The sequence below is a fragment of the Borostomias antarcticus genome (genome assembly GCF_949987555.1).
Source record: "Borostomias antarcticus genome assembly, chromosome: 14".
Taxonomy (NCBI): Eukaryota; Metazoa; Chordata; class Actinopteri; order Stomiiformes; family Stomiidae; genus Borostomias; species Borostomias antarcticus.
Genome location: NC_140247.1, coordinates 23,686,276 through 23,705,470, shown reverse-complemented (window position 1 = coordinate 23,705,470; position 19,195 = coordinate 23,686,276). Strand labels below are relative to the sequence as shown.

At 50.6% G+C, this 19,195-nt stretch overlaps 1 protein-coding gene across 3 annotated transcripts; it reads left to right on the top strand.

Annotated features, from left to right (window-relative positions):
- The first annotated feature begins 388 nt into the window (after nucleotides 1-388).
- On the top strand, nucleotides 389-17,729 carry lnx2b (ligand of numb-protein X 2b). Of its 3 annotated transcripts, none has more exons than XM_084449067.1 (11): nucleotides 389-459; nucleotides 564-589; nucleotides 4,795-5,410; nucleotides 6,438-6,634; nucleotides 7,699-7,898; nucleotides 10,543-10,992; nucleotides 12,644-12,793; nucleotides 13,939-14,113; nucleotides 15,130-15,376; nucleotides 15,595-15,753; nucleotides 16,378-17,729. In XM_084449067.1, exons 3-11 carry the CDS (start codon nucleotides 5,016-5,018, stop codon nucleotides 16,511-16,513), a joined length of 2,109 nt encoding a protein of 702 aa, XP_084305193.1. In that variant the 5' UTR covers nucleotides 389-459; nucleotides 564-589; nucleotides 4,795-5,015; the 3' UTR covers nucleotides 16,514-17,729. The 3 variants fall into 3 exon arrangements, with proteins under 3 accessions (XP_084305193.1, XP_084305194.1, XP_084305192.1); XM_084449068.1 differs by having other exon boundaries at nucleotides 418-449; XM_084449066.1 differs by lacking the exons at nucleotides 389-459; nucleotides 564-589 and adding an exon at nucleotides 3,810-4,146.
- The last annotated feature ends 1,466 nt before the right edge of the window (nucleotides 17,730-19,195 follow it).

Here is a 19,195-nt window from a genome sequence, read left to right as displayed (position 1 = left end):
AAACACCGCGGTCTGGAAGCGAGTATTTCAATAGCTGCACGTGGAGTTACCTGCTCTGTTACCTGCTCTGTTACCTGCTCTGTTACCTGCTGTTACCTGCTCTGTTACCTGCTGTTACCTGCTCTGTTATCTGCTCTGTTACCTGCTCTGTTACTGCTCTGTTACCTGCTCTGTTACCTGCTCTGTTACCTGCTCTGTTACTGCTCTGTTACTGCTCTGTTACCTGCTCTGTTACCTGCTCTGTTACCTGCTCTGTTACTGCTCTGTTACCTGCTCTGTTACCTGCTCTGTTACCTGCTCTGTTACCTGCTCTCAAGCTACCTGCGGACTTCCTATATGCGTCAGATCCTTCTGGTGTGTTGCTCGATACTGAATGTTCAGTAGGCTATGACTCAACACCTGAAGCGGCAACCTTACGACAAATTATTGAACAGATATTCCACGAAGCGGTAATGTAGTGTGTGAGCATGAAAGATAATGAATGTTTCCTCGCTAGTTGATAGTTTATTGTCTGGATGTATCCCTCTCTCTTAGTAAAACAAGTGCGCTCTTTGTTTTATTAGGCTACTTCCGGGAAAATCCTTCACAGGTAAGATGAGTTTCGGTCTCGGAATAGCCTACAGTCAATACTATTCTAGCCTACTCAACTCTCGCCAAAACATAGCTAACTGGTAATATTTTTCATTTGTTACCGCATTTGATATGGATGTTTTAAGCGTATTTCGATGAAGAGAGCGTCACCCAATTAGAGGTTAGTCAGGTTGAGTGTAAAGGTGAGAGCGGTAGCCCAAGAGCCATGGAACAAGTTTCTGTTTACCAGTGTAGGCTACTTGTTCAGAATGAGTTCCAGTCCGCATACACGTCCTGAAATGTCAAGTCTTAATGGATTTGCCACATGTAAGCATGAATGTAGAATGGGGGGGAGGTCTGCTTGGTTGTTAACCTTGCCACAAGCTGTCAGTGGGGACAGTGAATTATTTATGGTGTCAGAACAAGCAGCCTTCAATGATGGCCTCTTTTCTTTACTGTGAGTGTGAATGTGTCTTTCTTGGTGTCAGGCATTTCAAGAAGACTAATTTTGATTTAAATGCATACATATGAAGTTGAATTAGAATGTAATGGTGGGGCGGGGGGGCTGTTATACATTAGTAAGTTATTGTTCATAGCATGCCCACATGTCTGACTCAGTGCAGTCTAGTCTATATGCTCATGTCAACATGTTTGTTGTTTTTCCTAGTAAGTTCAGGCAGTGTTTTGGTTTGGAGGTGGTAGTGCCCAAAGCCCAGTCTCCCAGTTTCTCTCCAGTGTCATGTTTCCTCACTGCAACCTAAATAAAAGTGAACCATCGTGGTTATATAGGTCTCTAAGGGTTGAGATACAGTAAATTGGTTTAGAGGACAGCCTTTGCCGTGACAAATGGACAGAGCCTTATTGTTTAATGAGTGAAATACTTTGTACTCGTCCTATTGAACAGCGAGCCATACATCAGGTGGTGGGGATTCCTGGTTGAGAGTATGTATGTCCAGGCTGCCGTTTCAGTCCAGTTTGGTATGCAGAGACAGTAGTCTGCTGCCGAACACTGGGGGGGATTAGGAACCCCCCCTGTGTGGGTGGTTCAGCCTGGTTGTGTTTTTGTAGCAATGATCGTGGTGGTACCATGCACAGGAATCCAACACGGCTAGTGCAACAGTCAGGCAGAGGGGGCGGATGGTGGTGGTGGTGGTGGGGAGGGGGGGGGTGAACTCTTTCGGTGGGTGAGTTGACCGTTTTAGCAGTTGTCTCTGAAGGCTAGCATATCTGTTTTTACTTGAACTGTTAGTCCTGGCAGGGGAGTGACGGCCGGCCAGCCAGCCAGACATGACGCACCCCTAGCTGTGGTTTATCTAACCCTAGCCCTGCTCTCCACACCCAGGGGAATGTCTCTCCACCTGCTCTGTGGCTTCACCTGTGTTCACTCTGCAAAAGGTGTGGCAGAACATGTGACTCCTACCCAGCCCACGTCTGCTGTGTCTGAGGAACTGGCAGTCACGCTTGGCTGAGGAGCTCGCCTAGAGATCGCCATGCTTCTCTCAGAGGACTTCTTTTTTCTTTTTAGAGGTCCAGACATTTCCCAAGAAAGCTAAGAATGTCACATGATCACTGAGGCATTTGGATAAAGCTCCCATTAAGGTCACCTTTACAGCCTCTGGCATGGTTATTAGCTGGGTTACAACTTCAATGGAAAGCTGTAATCCAATGCATTTACGGCATATACAGCATGACTGCCTTTGAAGCTTTGACTCTGTGTGGCGTTTTAGTACTATGAAAGCCTCTGAGGCTCCTATTCTAAGCCTAGTTTCCCTCTAAAGGCAGAAGAAGAGCCCACGAAAATGTATGATATGCAAATGCATAACGGCAGGGGAATTGATCAGCTAATGCCGCGCGATGACGAGTCTGGCCTTGGCCCCGAGTCAACAGCAGCGTGTCGGTGTATCCTTGAGGAGCAGCGCTGTGAAGCTGTACATTAGTATGGGTGGGGGAGTGGTTGGAAGAGCGGACATTGACACATTGGCAGCCCGTGCCTGGGATGTGAGAGGGTCCCGCGCTCCCCGTCCGGAGGAGAGGCCGAGGGGGCCAGCGGCCATCCATCACTACCAGGGTCACTGCCTGGCCCGTCCCACCTCTCTCTCTCTCTCTCTCTCTCTCTCTAGCTCTCTTTCTCTCTCTCTCTCTCTCTCTCTCTCTCTCTCTAGCTCTCTCTCTCTCTCTTTCTCTCTCTCTCTCTCTCTCTATCTCTCTCTCTCTCTCTCTCTCTCTCTCAGCTGCCCGCTGCCTCGAACAAGACACCAGCTGCATCCCTAATGAACCCCTCGATGTCTGCCAGACCCGCTGGAAGCCGCAGTCTTTCCAGTTATCCACGTTGAACAACAGGAATGTGACACGTTTGTTGCCACGTAAAGCCCGTTGAATATAGCCTGTTACTATACGAAAAAAGAAGGACTTATGGCTGTATCATAACAGAATATTCCATCCCCCCCAGGCAGCTCACATTTGTTGGGATTATATTCAGAATATCCATTGAGGAGCCCATAGGCGATCCCATTTTTGTTCCAGTGTGAAGGTTGTATGGATCTCCACAGCCGGGGTTTTTCCTGAGTGCTTCCTTCACCGAGCCTCGGGATCCATGACTCCCTATCCATTACACACGAGGTATCGCTGGAGCAGAGAGAAAGAAACGTGGTGAGAGAGAGAGAGAGAGAGGAAGCCAGAAAGAGAAAGAGAGATGTCCTGTTTGACCTCAGGCGTTGTATGTGGATGTGTGTGTTTTGTGTTTTTGGAGTGCACGTGCACCTGAATGTGTGTGTGTGTGTGTGTGGGTGTGTGTTTTGTGTTTTTGGAGTGCACGTGCACCTGAATCTGTGTGTGGGTGTGGGTGTGTGTGTGTGTGTGCGTGTGCGCGTGCGCGTGTGTGCACATTCAGTCTCTGTAATCGGCCAGTCCAACGTTTGGCCTCTGAGAATGTTTTGCCTGCGCTAGTGCGACATCAGCAGTCTGAGCCCCCCCCCCCCTCACACACACACACACACACACACATACACACACACACACATCCTCCCTCTCCCCAGAAACCGACGGAGCCAGGCTGAACGCTTCTGCTCTCCTCCCCTCCTCTCAGCCTGGCTGCCCTGTGCCGATCACACCACTCCCCCTCTGTCGGTGCAGCGGGTGCACGCGCGCGCGCGCGCATACATTCACACGCGTACATAGACACATCCACGCAGACACACACACACACACACCGACTGCGTGCTGGAGAGGTAGGGCTCTGGTTTCAGCGGGGCTACAGCCAGCCAGCGCAGCGGTGGGGTTTAGAGTTTCCCGTTTGCACGCGGTGGCAGCCGGGGCGCTTCTCAGGTGGGTGGAGCAGAAGCTAGGCTGCTAACCTAGCGGATGGAGCGGCGGGCTCTTGTGCCTGCGCTGACCCCTGGATGACCCCTGGACGCGAGTGGCGGGGTGGGGGGTCAGAGGGTAGTTCTGGGACGATGCTCGTTGTGTTTGTAGCACTAGTGAGGCTTGTATCATGTGACAACGGAGGAACGGTGTGGCATCTAAACAGACAGCTCCTGAACCCGTTCCCAGCGTCGGCTCGTTCCCTCCGTAGCCACGGTGAGTAAGTGCTGTATACGTGGTCGCGCGCCTACATCGCTGCACTTTCCTCGACGCGCGCGGTACCCTTGTGCTGCTGTTGTTGTTGTTGTTGTCTGTGAAGTTGACGTGTCGGATGCTAGACGGACGCGGCTGTAAACTGAAATATCTATCTGGCTCTTATTCATGTGCTCGTGTGTCGTGTGAGTGACCGAAGGTCTGTGAAAGAATGCATTGATAATCAGATGTTCTCTCCCCCTGTGAGAGGGAATTAGTGGAGATTAGGGGGCACCGCGCGCTGCTGATTGGGGGGCGAGAGGGTCATTAGTGGTGGGGATTGCATTTCTGCCCAGTTCGTTCAGAGGTCTCAGTCTCTCCTAGTGCCATGCCTTTGTTCCTTCTCTTTAGCGGGGGGGTTTTTGACTTTTCTCCCTTTTTTTCCTCGTTTTAACCTCATTTCATGGAGTTTACCCTTTTAATGAAGCACACACTGACGTGTAGTCGAGAGGAGAATTCCCTTTGTCCCTCAGGAAACTCGTTGAGAGGAAACAGCTGCAGCCCGCTTCCCTAGTGTTGAGGCTCTGTGGATTTGTGTCATTTCCTGTCGAGCCAGCGGGCAGAGTAGAAACAGACCAGCTCTAACACCAGACCTTTCTGTTCCTCTCCCAGAAGCCCCAGAATGAAGACCTGAGGAGCCGCAGGCGGACGGTGGATCGCCGTTTCAACCTCGCCGTTCGATTCAGCTCAGGATGTACGCTCCTTCTGATATCAACTAAACAGCGTCCTCTCGGGGAGACCAGAGAGGAGGACAGTGCGAGCGCGCACAGCCCCCAGATCTCCCCCCCTCGGAACACAGGAGGTCGCGGGCTCGGGTCCCGCATCGGGCGGCCATGATGGAGCCCAAGGTGGCCGGCGTCGGCGTCGGCCTGACGTGGGCCAAGGTGTGCAAGGAGTGCGGCCAGCACCACGAGGGCCAGGAGGGCCACCTCTACGAGTACCAGGACGAGGTGGACGACGAGCTGGTGTGCCACATCTGCCTGCAGCCGCTGCTGCGGCCCGTCGACACGCCCTGCGGACACACCTACTGCTCCCAGTGCCTCAGCAGCTTCCTGCGGGAGCAGGACTTCTGCCCCGTGGACCGCCAGCGGCTGCAGCTGCACCAGTGCCGGCCCTCCAGCCTGCTGGTCAGGAACCTGCTGGACAAGCTGACCGTGCTCTGCCCGCACCGCGCCGAGTGCCAGCAGACTATGCAGCGGTGTGAGCTGCAGCCGCACCTGCACAACAGGTAGGAGGGGCGGGGCGGGACCTGGGGGGGCTGTACCGGAGGAGGGGGGGGCCGGGGATGGAGGAGAGACCGGGGAGGAGGAGAGAGAGAGAGAGGGGTCACAGGAGGAGATTGGCGGTATATGGCTGGAGAATTCCTCGACGAAGTGATACGTTCATCTTATCTCGTGCACGTCTGCTGCTTCTGAGCCTAATCTGAAGCCAAGGATCGTTTGAACTGCCCAGTCACACGGCTAACCACGTGAAGCAGTGTGTCAGTTTGGTGCTGAGTGATAGCGGTTCCCTTCCACTCACGTGGCCCGACTGTTGCTTGCTTATCACCCGGGCGGTCGTTGGCGATGACGCAGTCCGTAGCGGGGTAAAGGTTGTCGCGGTGTGCTCTGGTCCCGCTGTAGCCGCCCAGTGTAAACAAGACGGGAGCCAAAGTTCAGCCAGGAGGAACAGCGACGGCAGCAGCGGCAACGTCACACCGGCACTGACTGACTGGCTTCATCTGTCCCCCCACAGAGTCCCTGCAATGCAGTAGAACGGTCCCACTCATCTGCATAGCACCCCTCCTCATCGTCCTCTCCTTCTCGAGTCTCTCCCCCTCACTCTGTCTCAAACCTACCCCACTACCTCCACATCTCCTCCCTCTCTCCTCTCCCTCTCTTCTCTCTCCTTTCTCTCGTCTCTCCCCCTCCTCTGTAGTTAGTCAGTCTATCCATTCGTTCCCCACGCGTCGGGGATGAGCCTCATTAAGCCTTGCCAAAGGCAGAAGTGCGTCCACCCCCCGCCGCCTTTTCACTGAAAAATGAATGAGCATCGACTCTCCTCCTGTTTTTTTTCCGCCGGTCATCGTATATATAAAGCAGCCGTGGGTTCGAACCCTCGGGCAAGATTTGCGCTCTCTGTCTCAACAGGGGAACTGTTGAACGTTAACCTAGTTTCCACCCCCCCTCTCTCTCTCTCCCCCCCTCTCTCTCTTCCTGTTCTGTCCTGTGCATGTCCCCCTCCCTCCCTCCCTCCCTCCCTCTCCCCCTCCTCAGATGTCCCGTGTTCAGGCGGCTGAGGGAGGAGGGCGAGAGGAAGAAGAGGCCCCCCTGGAACGAGCTGAAGGGGAGCAGGGGCGAGGGGGACCCCGGAGCCGACGGAAAACACGCCCCGCCCACGCTGTCCCGCACCCCCACCAGGGGCCAGGCCGAGCCGGGGCTCATCAACCCCGCCTACGAGGAGAGCGAAGACGGTACGATGTCATTTCCTGTGCTCCGCCCCCCCCCCTCCCCCCAACCCATTAAGCGGTGTGAGGTCACTAGCACGGAAAAAGTACTCAGTGCCTGTCTCTGCAGCGCTGTATATGGGCGAACTTGACAAAACGGACAGTAGATAGCATAGCGGTGCTGTGGAATGCTCACTCGGCTCACTCGTTCTTTAGAGAGAGCAGCCCCCTAAGAACAACGAGCCGTGTGCTTCTCAGAGTGGACAAACCAATGTCAGAGTGTCGATCTTGGCAAAGGAGGTGAGAGGAGTTTGTCCAAGCACCCAGGGAAGGGCTGGGAGAGGAAACAGTTTGTCAGCTGTGTTGACTTTAGAGAAAACCAAAAGCTCCCTTTGATGTGGCCGTCCTCTCCAGCCAGGGCGATGCCTGTCGGGGCTCGGAGGAGTCGAACTGACAACCGTTTAGCCGCGGGCGGAGGATTCCTAGACACTCATCATAGCCAAGTCATCGTCTTGAGCAGTTAAGACCAGGTGTCAACTCTTAAATTTGTCGAAGATCTGTTGGAAGTCTGAATCGGTTATAGAAGCATGCGTCTTAATCCGGTGCCGTGGAAATCCCATCATAATGTTGTTACCTGGCAACTGGCAGTGGTTACCGCAGGAATCATGAGTCATCATCACGAGTACAGCTCAATGAATAGGTTTTTTCTATAGCTCGCTGTCGGTTGGTTGATCGGTCGATTCACAAAAATGTGGTCTGGCAGGACATGCGCGTACCCGGTCGCAGCTATTGTGACTTCGCACGTGCTTGTGCGCTTGACGAGAACGCCTTGCTAAACTGGTTGTTTTATGTAGGCGGGAACATGCACGTTTGTTTTGACACCACACATTGAATTGATCTCGGTTTGTTTAATATGTTGTTTACATATCTGTCTGTCAGTGTCCTTTAACATCATCTCGCCATGTGTTTGTTTGTGTTTATGTATGTTTATGTGTGTGTGTGTGTTTGTGTGTGTGTGTGTGTGTGTGTGTGTGCGTGCCTTCCATATACACAAACCAGCCTCATATCTGATCTCGCCCCCCCCCTCCCAGACTCCGCCCCCCTGCGGTCCAGTCTGGTGGCGGAGGCCAGCGTGGTGGAGATGTTCCGTGACGAGCCGGAGGAGGAGCTGGGGCTACGCATCGTAGGCGGGAAGGACACGCCCCTGGGGAACATCGTCATCCAGGAGATCATCCGTGATTCGCCGGCGGCCCGTGACGGCAGACTGGCTCCAGGAGACCACATCCTAGAGGTGAGGGAGAGGCCTGACACAGAGACCCATATGTTGCAAGGCCTCTGAAATGCAGCTTTCCTTCCTCTCATCCTTGAGGTGGTCTCCGATCTAGCAAGTGTGAATAGGTGTAAGCATATGCTTCTCTACTCAGCTGTTGCCTATCGAGTCTTGTCAGATCAGTGATTGAGGAAGGAGGGAGGGCAGAAATCATTTATTCCATTCCCTCTTCATCTCTGCTCCCTCACTTTCTCCTTTGTTGGCAGCAGTAATGTATGTATTCTCTCAACTCCACTGGATTACCTGCCTTGTAATTGGGGTTGACACTATTGTAGCGGTTTCACCTAACTCTACCCGGTGGTGTCACCTTCACACCCTTGGTCCCTTGGGCTCTGCTGGCCCTCGGTAAATAGGGGTATTTGTTGGCGGGGAAGCAGATATTCTGGACTGACGGGTATTTTGCTCAATAGCAAAAGGCTGGGCTGAGCACTGCTGTGAGCGTAGGCTCAAACACGCACGGGCCACAGGTGAACTACCACATCACTGATTGACCAGTCTCCAGACCCCCTCTCTAACCAGAGGACCAAGGTTCACAGCTTCCAGACTAAATGATTTGGCTGTTTTTCTTCAACCGTTCTCTTGTCTCTGTGGGACAAAGGCTAATTCTGACTAGCCTAGTGACCTTTCTGGTGTTGTCCTACTTAGCCAGAAAGGTGAGGACCGATCAATGCTTTGTTTGTTTGAAGATCCTCCCTTCTTATTCATGTGATGTGGTTCTTTTGACCCAACAACATAATGGCATAATGTTCCTATTATACAACAAATATTAGATAGTATGAACAACGTTCCTTTTGTCTTGTAAGAAGAGCTTGTCGGAAGCTTCTTTTGACTCCATGACCTTTTGGAGTTGTAGTGTTGTACTCACAGTAGGGTGAGGGTCCGTGACACACTGACTGGATTAAAACCCTGATGTGTAACACCTTGAACAACCATGCCCAAGGGCCTACCAGACATGAACAACCATGCCCAAGGGCCTACCAGACATGAACAACCATGCCCAAGGGCCTACCAGACATGACATCACGCCTTTAGGCACCTGGTCCCTCTGGAATATGTAGAGAGTGGGTCGTATGCCCACCTCCCTTGTTCTCTGTAAAGCGCATTGTGTTGCCTCTGGGTATGAAATGCGCTATACAAATAAAGCTTTGATTGATTGATGGTCTATCTTGACCTACGGTACATCATGCAGCATGTATCTTCCTCACATATCTTGTCTCTGTTCTGCACTCATGAGTCCAGGGAAGCGGACGTCGCGGCCTCAAGGTCGTAAATCCAGATAGGGATTGTGTTGAGGAACTGATACTCCTGTATAAGATTATACCACTCTGTGTTTGTGAGTCTGGTATCACTCTCCTTTGCATTGCAAATAAATGCAATCACTCCTCAGTTGATTTTTCCTAAACTTGTGTGTACGTGCTGGTATTTCACATGGTTCCTAGTTCGGTTCAGGCCCAACAGGAGAACAAGGTTCTTATTGAAGGCTGGCTGTCCTGAGGGAGATGTAGGGTGAAGGATAGGATGACTTGGAAGGCACATATCACAAAGGTGCGCCTTCAGCTCCCCCCTCTTCCCACAGTCTCTCTCTCTCTCTCTCTCTCTCTCTCCCCGCAGTCTTCCTCTCTCTCTCTCTCTCTCTCTCTCTCTCTCTCTCTCTCTCTCCCCGCAGTCTTCCTCTCTCTCTCTCTCTCTCTCTCCCCGCAGTCTTCCTCTCTCTCTCTCTCTCTCTCCCCACAGTCTTCCTCTCTCTCTCTCTCTCTCTCCCCGCAGTCTTCCTCTCTTTCTCTCTCTCTCTCCCTGTCTCTCCTTCCCTCCCTCCCTCCCTCCCTCCTTGTGTTTCTTCCCTCTAGCTGTCCTGGAATGTGGTGCCAGTGTAAACCATGGTGTAAACCGAGCTAACAGACCTGTTTTCTCTCCGCTCTGCCAACCCTGCCTCAGAACGCTACCTAAACCCTCCTCCTCCAGGCTGGCCAATCACAGTCATGGAAATTAGAATTAAAACCGCTTACCCAATAGGCTGCCTCCGATTCAGTAACGGTACCCCCCCCACCCCCCATTTTTTGCTTTTGTGAATGGCCAGTGGCTGTAAGGAGATCTGCATTGCTGGAGCTGAGATTGCGCTCCCAATTTCTTGAAATTGTATCTGGCTCTTCCACCTGAATCAATGCATCCATTTTAAGAAAGGCTTTTCTGGGATGAGGTTTGGAAAGAGAGGTGGCTCACAGACACACTGACACTGACACAGAAACATCTCTTTGATTGCAACTGCATTTTTACAAAAAAAGCCAATCAGGCCAAGATGCATGAGTCAGCAAATCAATGAAGGGGCCAGCTATAGAAGAGGAAGCAGTCGAGCCTCCATCTTCTGACATGCACATATCTGGAAGAGTAAGGGATGGTATTTTAATCTCACTCTCCATCACCTCAATGACCACTTCCCACAGCTGTCGATACTGTGTGTGTGTGTGTGTGTGTGTGTGTGTGTGTGTGTGTGTGTGTGTGTGTGTGTGTGTGTGTGTGTGTGTGTGTGTGTGTGTGTGTCTCAGAGTCTCAGAGGGCAGCTGTATCAGTGAGCGCCTGGTCTTCTCTGTGGTGTTGTTGTTCCCAGGCGAACGACGTGGGTCTGGCGTCCGTCCCTCACGCCAGGGCCCTCGCCGCGCTGCGCCGGCCCTGCTCCCTGCTCCGGCTCACCGTCATGCAGGAGAAGGGCTTCAACCCCCGGCACCCCCGCCCCGAGCACCTCACGCTCTCCAACTCCTCCTCCTCCAACTCCAACTCCTCCCCCGCCGCCGCCTCCCCGCCCGGGACGGCGGCGACGGGCGCCGCCCACAACCCGGGCACGGTGACCCAGGTGACCCTGGTGAAGAGGGAGCGCTCGGAGCCGCTGGGCATCAAGCTCATCCGCAAGTCGGACGAGTCGGGCGTGTTCATCCTGGACCTGCTGACCGGCGGGCTGGCGGCCAAAGACGGGAAGCTGAGGAACAACGACAAGGTGCTCGCCATCAACGGACACGACCTGAGGCACGGCACGCCCGAGAGCGCCGCTCAGATCATACAGGTACGGGCCCGCGGACCAGGAGGACTTAACACACGCGGACTTAACATCAGCGCGGACTTAACATCAGCCCTTTTTTCATTTAGCAAGATAATTAGCTCACAATAGATGCGCGTCTAAAGGTTACTGCGACATGATTGATGGTAAAAGAATGACATGGATTGAACGCAGAGTTTGACCTGCTAATTTAATACGCTCGCTAGGGGCGGGTTACAGAGAGTTGATTGGACATTCATGTGATGGAAAAAGGTTGGAGCGATATAAGAATGTTACGCACGTTCAGAATGGATCTATAGAGTTTGCGCTAAATGATTTATATCTCACGCATACCAAAGACCTTCACCTCAATAGATTGGCGCGTGCCTAATAGGTAATATTTGTATTAATATTTGTATTCCATTGGCTACATTGGTGATGGAAAATGTTCTAGCGAGTTACCTAAATGCGCATCAACCCCGTGCATTATGACGTTGAGTTAACTGACTAGAATTGTTTTGTCAATGGAAAACCGTTTAGGGGCTTCTAATACCTCTAATTTACATCGATTTAGGCGTTAATTTGCTTGGAAAAACCTATGGAAATAGGGCTATACTTGTCAGTGAACAACGAATCATGAAAAGGAACATATTTGATTAGGATTTTCTTGTTGTTTTCTGAACACAGTTCTTGGCAGTTTAGTTAACTCTGTGTTTGTGCGTTTGTGCGCGTGTGTCCAGGCCAGTGAGTTTAGTTAACTCTGTGTTTGTGTGTTTGTGTGTCCAGGCCAGTGAGTTTAGTTAACTCTGTGTTTGTGCGCGTGTGTCCAGGCCAGTGAGTTTAGTTAACTCTGTGTTTGTGTGTCCAGGCCAGTGAGTTTAGTTAACTCTGTGTGTGTGTGTGTGTTTGTGTGCGTGTGTCCAGGCCAGTGAGTTTAGTTAACTCTGTGTTTGTGTGTCCAGGCCAGTGAGTTTAGTTAACTCTGTGTTTGTGTGTTTGTGTGTCCAGGCCAGTGAGTTTAGTTAACTCTGTGTTTGTGCGCGTGTGTCCAGGCCAGTGAGTTTAGTTAACTCTGTGTGTGTGTTTGTGTGTTTGTGTGTGTTTGTGTTTGTGTGTCCAGGCCAGTGAGTTTAGTTAACTCTGTGTTTGTGTGTCCAGGCCAGTGAGTTTAGTTAACTCTGTGTTTGTGTGTCCAGGCCAGTGAGTTTAGTTAACTCTGTGTGTGTGTGTGTGTTTGTGTTTGTGTGTCCAGGCCAGTGAGTTTAGTTAACTCTGTGTGTTTGTGTGTGTTTGTGTTTGTGTGTCCAGGCCAGTGAGTTTAGTTAACTCTGTGTTTGTGTGTCCAGGCCAGTGAGTTTAGTTAACTCTGTGTTTGTGTGTCCAGGCCAGTGAGTTTAGTTAACTCTGTGTTTGTGTGTTTGTGTGCGTGTGTCCAGGCCAGTGAGTTTAGTTAACTCTGTGTTTGTGTGTTTGTGTGTCCAGGCCAGTGAGTTTAGTTAACTCTGTGTTTGTGCGTTTGTGCGCGTGTGTCCAGGCCAGTGAGTTTAGTTAACTCTGTGTGTGTGTGTGTTTGTGTGTTTGTGTGTGTTTGTGTGTCCAGGCCAGTGAGTTTAGTTAACTCTGTGTGTGTGTTTGTGTGTGCTTGTGTGTGTTTGTATGTTTGTGCGCGTGTGTCCAGGCCAGTGAGGTGCGGGTGAACTTTGTGGTGATGAGGCATGCAGAGCCCCAGGAGGAGGGGGGGGGCAGCAGCGGAGGAGAGGTCCCGCTCCGGGGGGCCAGGAGAGCTCCGGACCCCCAGTACTTCAGACGGCGCTCCACCTACATGAAGGTAAAAACACACACTAAACACACACTAAACACACACTAAACACACACTGAACATCTCTCACTGTCTTCTACAAACTCCGTGGAGGAGAGGTACCTTGTTCTTTGTAGTGTCTGTATGTCGAGTATAAATGTATAGGAAGTCAATGTTTATATAACGTAGCAGTAATCATCTCACTACCACAGTGCCCCACCCTCCACACACACACACACACACACACACTCACACACCTCAGCCCCGGCCCAGCCTGGCAGGTCCCCCTAGTCCCAGCTAGAGGTGAAAGGCCCTCGGGAGCAGAGATAAAAGACCGTGTCTGTGGCCTGATCAAAAGGAACCAGGGTGATGCTCACTCTGCCACTGTGGGGCCAGCGTCTTGTTTTGTTTGTTTGTTTGTTGCTCCGGGTGGCAGAGGATCAAAGCTGGTGACAGTTAGCTTTCGCCTGCAGAGAACAAGTCTTTTCGGGGGGGGGGGATGGGGGGGGGGGGGAATGGGCCCCCCTGCAGGGGAGGGAAGAGCCCCCCTCTCCCCTCCCCTTCTCCCTGCCACCTCCACACCCCTCCCCCACACAGGCTCCAGAGCGAGAGGGAGAGTTGAGGGAGCCGCTATGAGCTGTGGATTTCCACACGTGCCCTCCGCTACGAGAGGCGAGTGTCGATCCTTACACATTACCGCTGCTCGGATTTCTCGGCTGCATCTGAAACGCCTCGCGTTCGTTTGTACAAGCGGCTTCACAAGAGGAAACAATTAAGGAGAGGAAATGGAGGAGGTTTGAGATGATGGGCAGCAGCGGCGCACGCCAGAAACCACACGACCACAACGGGAAGGAGGAGGGATCTCAGAGAAGTGATCCTATAGAGAGAGAGAGAAATGGAAAGGGGTTTCTGTTCATCCGGTCTTAAAAAAAAAAAAAGAAGCTTGTCACTGTTAACTCAAGTGTGTGTGTGTGTGTGTGTGTGTGTGTGCGTGCGTGCGTGCGTGCGTGCGTGCGTGCGTGCGTGCGTGCGGGGCTAAGCGCAGACAACATTTAATCGGCGACCCCAAGTGCGCGAGCATGTGTTCGTTACCGTGCGTCGCCCATTGCACGTGTGTCGGGGAGTGTGCCGTTTGACGAATAAAGATTTCTTCTACTTCACGTGCGTGTGTCCAGGACCCTCCAGGAGGTTTCTCCAGCCAGGAGAAGACGGTGAGCCTGAAGAAGGAGCCCCGCCTCTCGCTGGGCATCACCATCGCGGGGGGGAGGGACTGCCGGAGCCGCCTGCCCGTCTACATCACCAGCGTCCAGCCAGTGGGCTGCCTGCACAGGGACGGCACCATCAAAACAGGTGGGTCTGGAGGGGCCGTCCGCATGGCTGGGAGGCTCACTCTGAACCAGGCCTGGAGGGGCCTCCGCATGGCTGGGGGGCTCACTCTGAACCAGGCCTGGAGGGGCCCTCACTCTGAACCAGGTCTGGAGGGCTGTCCGCATGGCTGGGAGGCTCACTCTGAACCAGGTCTGGAGGGGCCTCCGCATGGCTGGGAGGCTCACTCTGAACCACAGAAACACACAGAGATATGGAACACAGCTTTTATTTATTTATATGTATAAAGCACTTTTCATACAGAGAGGCAACACACAGAAAAGGGATACATACATACATATATATATATATATATATATATATATATATATATACGTACATACATACATACATACACACACACACTCTAATCCTGACACTGATTTTTCAGAGGGAACAGTTCACTCATTTGACCCTTTATAGTACTATAGAGAACTGTAAAAAAGAAAAAAACGAGACGATTGAGCTCCTGGAAATGTTAAGCACTGTGTTAGCTATATCATAGGAACATATTACAAAGCGCACACACATAGCATAATGCTACATTATAATAAACATAATACATTATACAAGAATACATGAATAATTAAATAAAAGTATTTTACCTGAATGGTGGTCGACTATGTTAACTGTCATAGTAACACATTATAGGACACAACGCATTCTGAAACGCAACACATTCTGAAACAAAACATTCAACAGCAAGTTACTGGAAAATGCTGAATAAACTAGAGTCCCTTATACTTTTAGATGCCTATACTTACCTGCCTATGGGTCTATAGACTTTCCTGAAAGTTATGTTGACTGTTAGTCATAACTCATAACACCATGAACGAGCCACACTATTAACATTTACCATTTCATATATTGCTGTAAGTGCTGGAGGGATGTAAGGATTTGTGTGCCGCTCTCTTTCTAACTCGCAGAGCTTTCCTGAAGCTTCTGGAGCTTTTTCCTTTTCACGTTTTTCTCACGGCGTCGCGCGTCCGCCGTTTTCCCAGGCGACATCCTGCTGAGCATCAACGGCGTGGACCTAACCCAGCTGACCTACAGCGAGGCGGTGTCGGTGCTGAAGAGCCAGGCGGCCCAGGCCCAGGTGGTGCTGCGCGTCATCCAGACGCTGGCCGACGACCCCGACGACGAGGCCGAGGCCGGCGGCGGCAAGGACGATCCCGAGTCCCCGGACGGCCAGCGAGACGACGACCTCAGCTGGGCGCCGCTGTGGACGCGCTGGCTGGGCCTGCCCAGGTCAGAGGTCACGCGAGTCTCTCTCCGTTTCCAAGACCCGACACCCGGCAAAGTTCACACGCACATGCTGTAGTATAACAGTCGTACCTGGCAGTGAGAGCTCAGGGAAGAGCCGTACCACGCTGACGCGGTTTTGACTGTGTTCCTAACGAGGGGGGGGTGTGTTTGGACCGTGATCGGGGATCTTATGACACGCTCTTCCCTCCCCCTCCCTGCAGTCACATGCACTGGTGTCGAGACATCGTCCTGCTGAAGACCAACTGTGAGAGCTGGGGCTTCAGCATCGTGGGGGGCTACGAGGAGAGCCACGGGCAGCAGCCGTTCTTCATCAAGACCATCGTGCCTGGTACACCCGCCCACTTCGACGGACGCCTCAAGTGAGTCCCCGGTTTTGAACTATGAGAGCTCACGCCAGACCAAAAGCCCCATGCGTAGGTTGTGTGAGTGCCAGTGTATGGCAGGGACAGCAGGTGTGGGTGTAGCGGGGAGATCAGCACGCTTTGTTTGCTACTTAAACAACTATTCACACGTAAGAAGGAGCGATACTGACATATTCTCCTTATTTACCAGCTCTGGAACTGCTGCTAGTGTTTTACTGCTGTTTAAATAGGCTACTGTATATTTTTTATATTATTGCCCTTATTTGTGACTCTCTCTAACATGTTTTGTAATGCGTGCTACGTAGCTGTTGCTTGCCCTGTCCCAAGAATGTAATTGTTGGGAATGACCTTGTGTTATACTGGGCATTTGATAAATCAAACACTTTGACTTTGACATATCTGCAGCCCACTCATCGACTGAGCCGCATGCTAACCAGCGCTGTGTGCGTGTGTGTGTGTGCGCGTGTGTGTGTCTGTGCGTGTGTGTGTGTGCGTGTGTGTGCGTGTGTGTGTGTGTGTGCGCGTGTGTGTGTGTGTGTGTGCGTGTGTGTGCGTGTGCGTGTGTGTGTGTGCGCGCGTGTGCCTGTGTGTGTGTGTGTGTGTGCGCGCGTGCCCCTACAGGTGTGGTGATGAGATAGTGGCCGTGAACGGAGCCACCACCGTGGGCATGAACAACTCCTCTCTCATCCCCATGCTCAAGCTGCAGAAGAATAAAGTCACACTAACTGTGGTGTCCTGGCCAGGGAGCCTGGTATAGCCAACACACACACACACACACACACACACACACACACACACACACCCTGCTCAGCTGCTGCCTCCTCTGAGCCACTCCATCTCTCCTCATCACACACAAGAGCCACAACGTCATCATTATCAAATCATCGACTCATTTTTACATTTTTGGAATGTTTGAAAACTCTTCTGTCCTTCTTGACCTTCATTTCCACAATACATGTATAACATTGTCTGGTGTAGATTGTAATACAGTGTCAACGCTAGCTGGCGTACGCTAGTGACTGACTTTCCCAGCAGAATGAGAGCTTTGATGCAGCTCTCAGGATTGGTTGTGTGGCTCAGTGAACAAATGGGGTGAATCAGGGCGGAAGATTAATTGAAGACAATCAGTGAATCATGTTTGAAGGTGAACTGGAAGGATGTTTACCTTCACAGTATCATTATTTTAACCCCGTCTTGAAAGCTTTATATATGTTGGTTCTTAGCTGATTTTGCTTACCTCTTACTGTTAATGTTGGTTAAGAAATCTTATTCACACCTATTGGCATTATCAAAAGCCAAGGAATATTGTATACATGTCAAATGCCCCTTAAATTCCATTTTGTCAAAGTAAGATGATGTTGTGATGAGGTTAAAAATGACTGTTGACTACGGTATGTATGCCAAAGTCAAATGTACCCTTCCCTACCAACCAGACTTTTATTTTTGAACTACGTACTGTAGATTTGACCAGATATAATTTTATATCTATGGAAAGACTAGGAAGCTTTTTATGAAAGATCTAAATCCGGATATATACCACTGTACTGTAATTCTCTTCGATTCCTGTGCAATGCCTCATATTGAATGTCTTTGATAAATGTGGGTGCCTTGTACAGTACATGTTGAAGGACAAATCTAAATGTATACTTGCCTTAATTGCCACAAAACCAAAAATGCTGTTGGCTTTCCTTTTAGCTCTTTATCGCCTTGTTTTCTTAATTAGAAAGGGGAAAGATGGTCTGTTTAAATGTTATAATATTCCGCGTATTGTATTGAACCTATTCATAGGATGGAGAAGGAGACATGCTCCTGGCCATACAATAAGCACTTGGTAGGTTGTTATATTATCAGGGTTATGCAGAAACACACAGAGGCCTCTATCAGAACCATTCAAATATCTGGCGAACATGCTCTGTAATGTTTCCTACTTCATAGTAAAGCGTGGTTGAGAAATCTAGGCATATCTTCAGCAATGGGCCATTCCCTATTTCATAATGTTCAATAAACTTAAGGAATAAAACGACTGTTTTGTGCCTGTGGTTTCTTTAATAAATGTCTTAGAAAGTCAGAAGTGTTGTGGAGTAGTGACCTGGTTCACCCTCCAGTATCTGACAACGTATGAATCTCTGTTCATCCTACCTCTCAGCGAGATGCACTTCTATGGATGTTCTACCTTGGACTACAAACCTGTGGTCCCATGTGTGCTATCACATCTCTCACAGGCCTGACTTTACTACTGGTCCCCTGGTCTGTGGGGGTATCACTCATCTGGAGTGCTGTTTGGGCTGAGTGGACCGGGCGTGGCTCCACAGGAGAGGGAGCAGCCAGGGGCATAAATCAAGCGGCCTCGGAGCTGTTGAGCGAAGCACTGGACGCCAGGAAGTAAATCTTCTCTGGCTCTCGAGCGAGGCTCAAGGCCTCAGCTCTACGAAGGCTGGATGTGAAACGTGTAGTTCACAGTGTATGCGTGTGAGCTACACATTCAAATATGATGTCTGGTATTGTCGTCAGTTGTCCTTAAGGTGCTTGTGTACTCAAAATACCACTGACACTACCTGAATGAATTCAAAATGGTCACAAATTATTTGTGCAATCTATGTGCACAATGTAATGGGCATACTGTCTTGATGTATCAGTCTGCCCCCTAGAGGACAGCCAAGGAATATACCACACTGCACAGCAGCTTGGCTACAGTGAAAATCCCAACCTAGCTTGGATTTGTGTGTTGAAGTTACTTGGTGTCATTTGGTGTTAATAAATCTAATCATAATGAACGTTTGTTGAGGTTACTTGGTGTTATTTGGTGTTAATAAATCTAATCATCATGAACGCGGTGTATTACTGAAGGCCGGCTTTTGTCAAAGATGCTCACAGGTCACTACAGAGCATGGCAACATTAGAATCAGAATCTGTTTATTTGCCAGGTAATTTACACATACTAGGGATTTGCTTTGGCCAGTGATGCATAACACTGATGGAGATGACATTAGGGTGCAAGGACTAGAAAGGACAGTGCAAATGAGCAGTGCAAAAAACAATACTGGCTGGTTTGGGGGATTTGATAAAGGCAGCATAGAGCAGTATAGTTACCCTCCCATGATCCAGCCTTCCCTCCACATCCCAGCTCCACCGGGACAATGTGAGCAATAAAACAGAACAAAGGGGGTCTATAAAATAACCCTCTGCTCATTGCTATAACAGCCCCCTACTCCGCTGTGATATAGTCACCTCTGCATTTCCCTCAACCCTAGAAACAGTTCCCTCCTGCGTGTGTTGGCTGTTTATGGTAATATACCATGTTTATGGTAATAGTATTCCTGAGTTTTACAAATGTGTCAAGTAATTACAGGCTGTCTTGTTAAGTTAACGATTCAACACCTTGTTAAACATGACAAATAGGTTTACAGGTTGAGAGTGAGGCAGCAGGCAGGCTATGGGC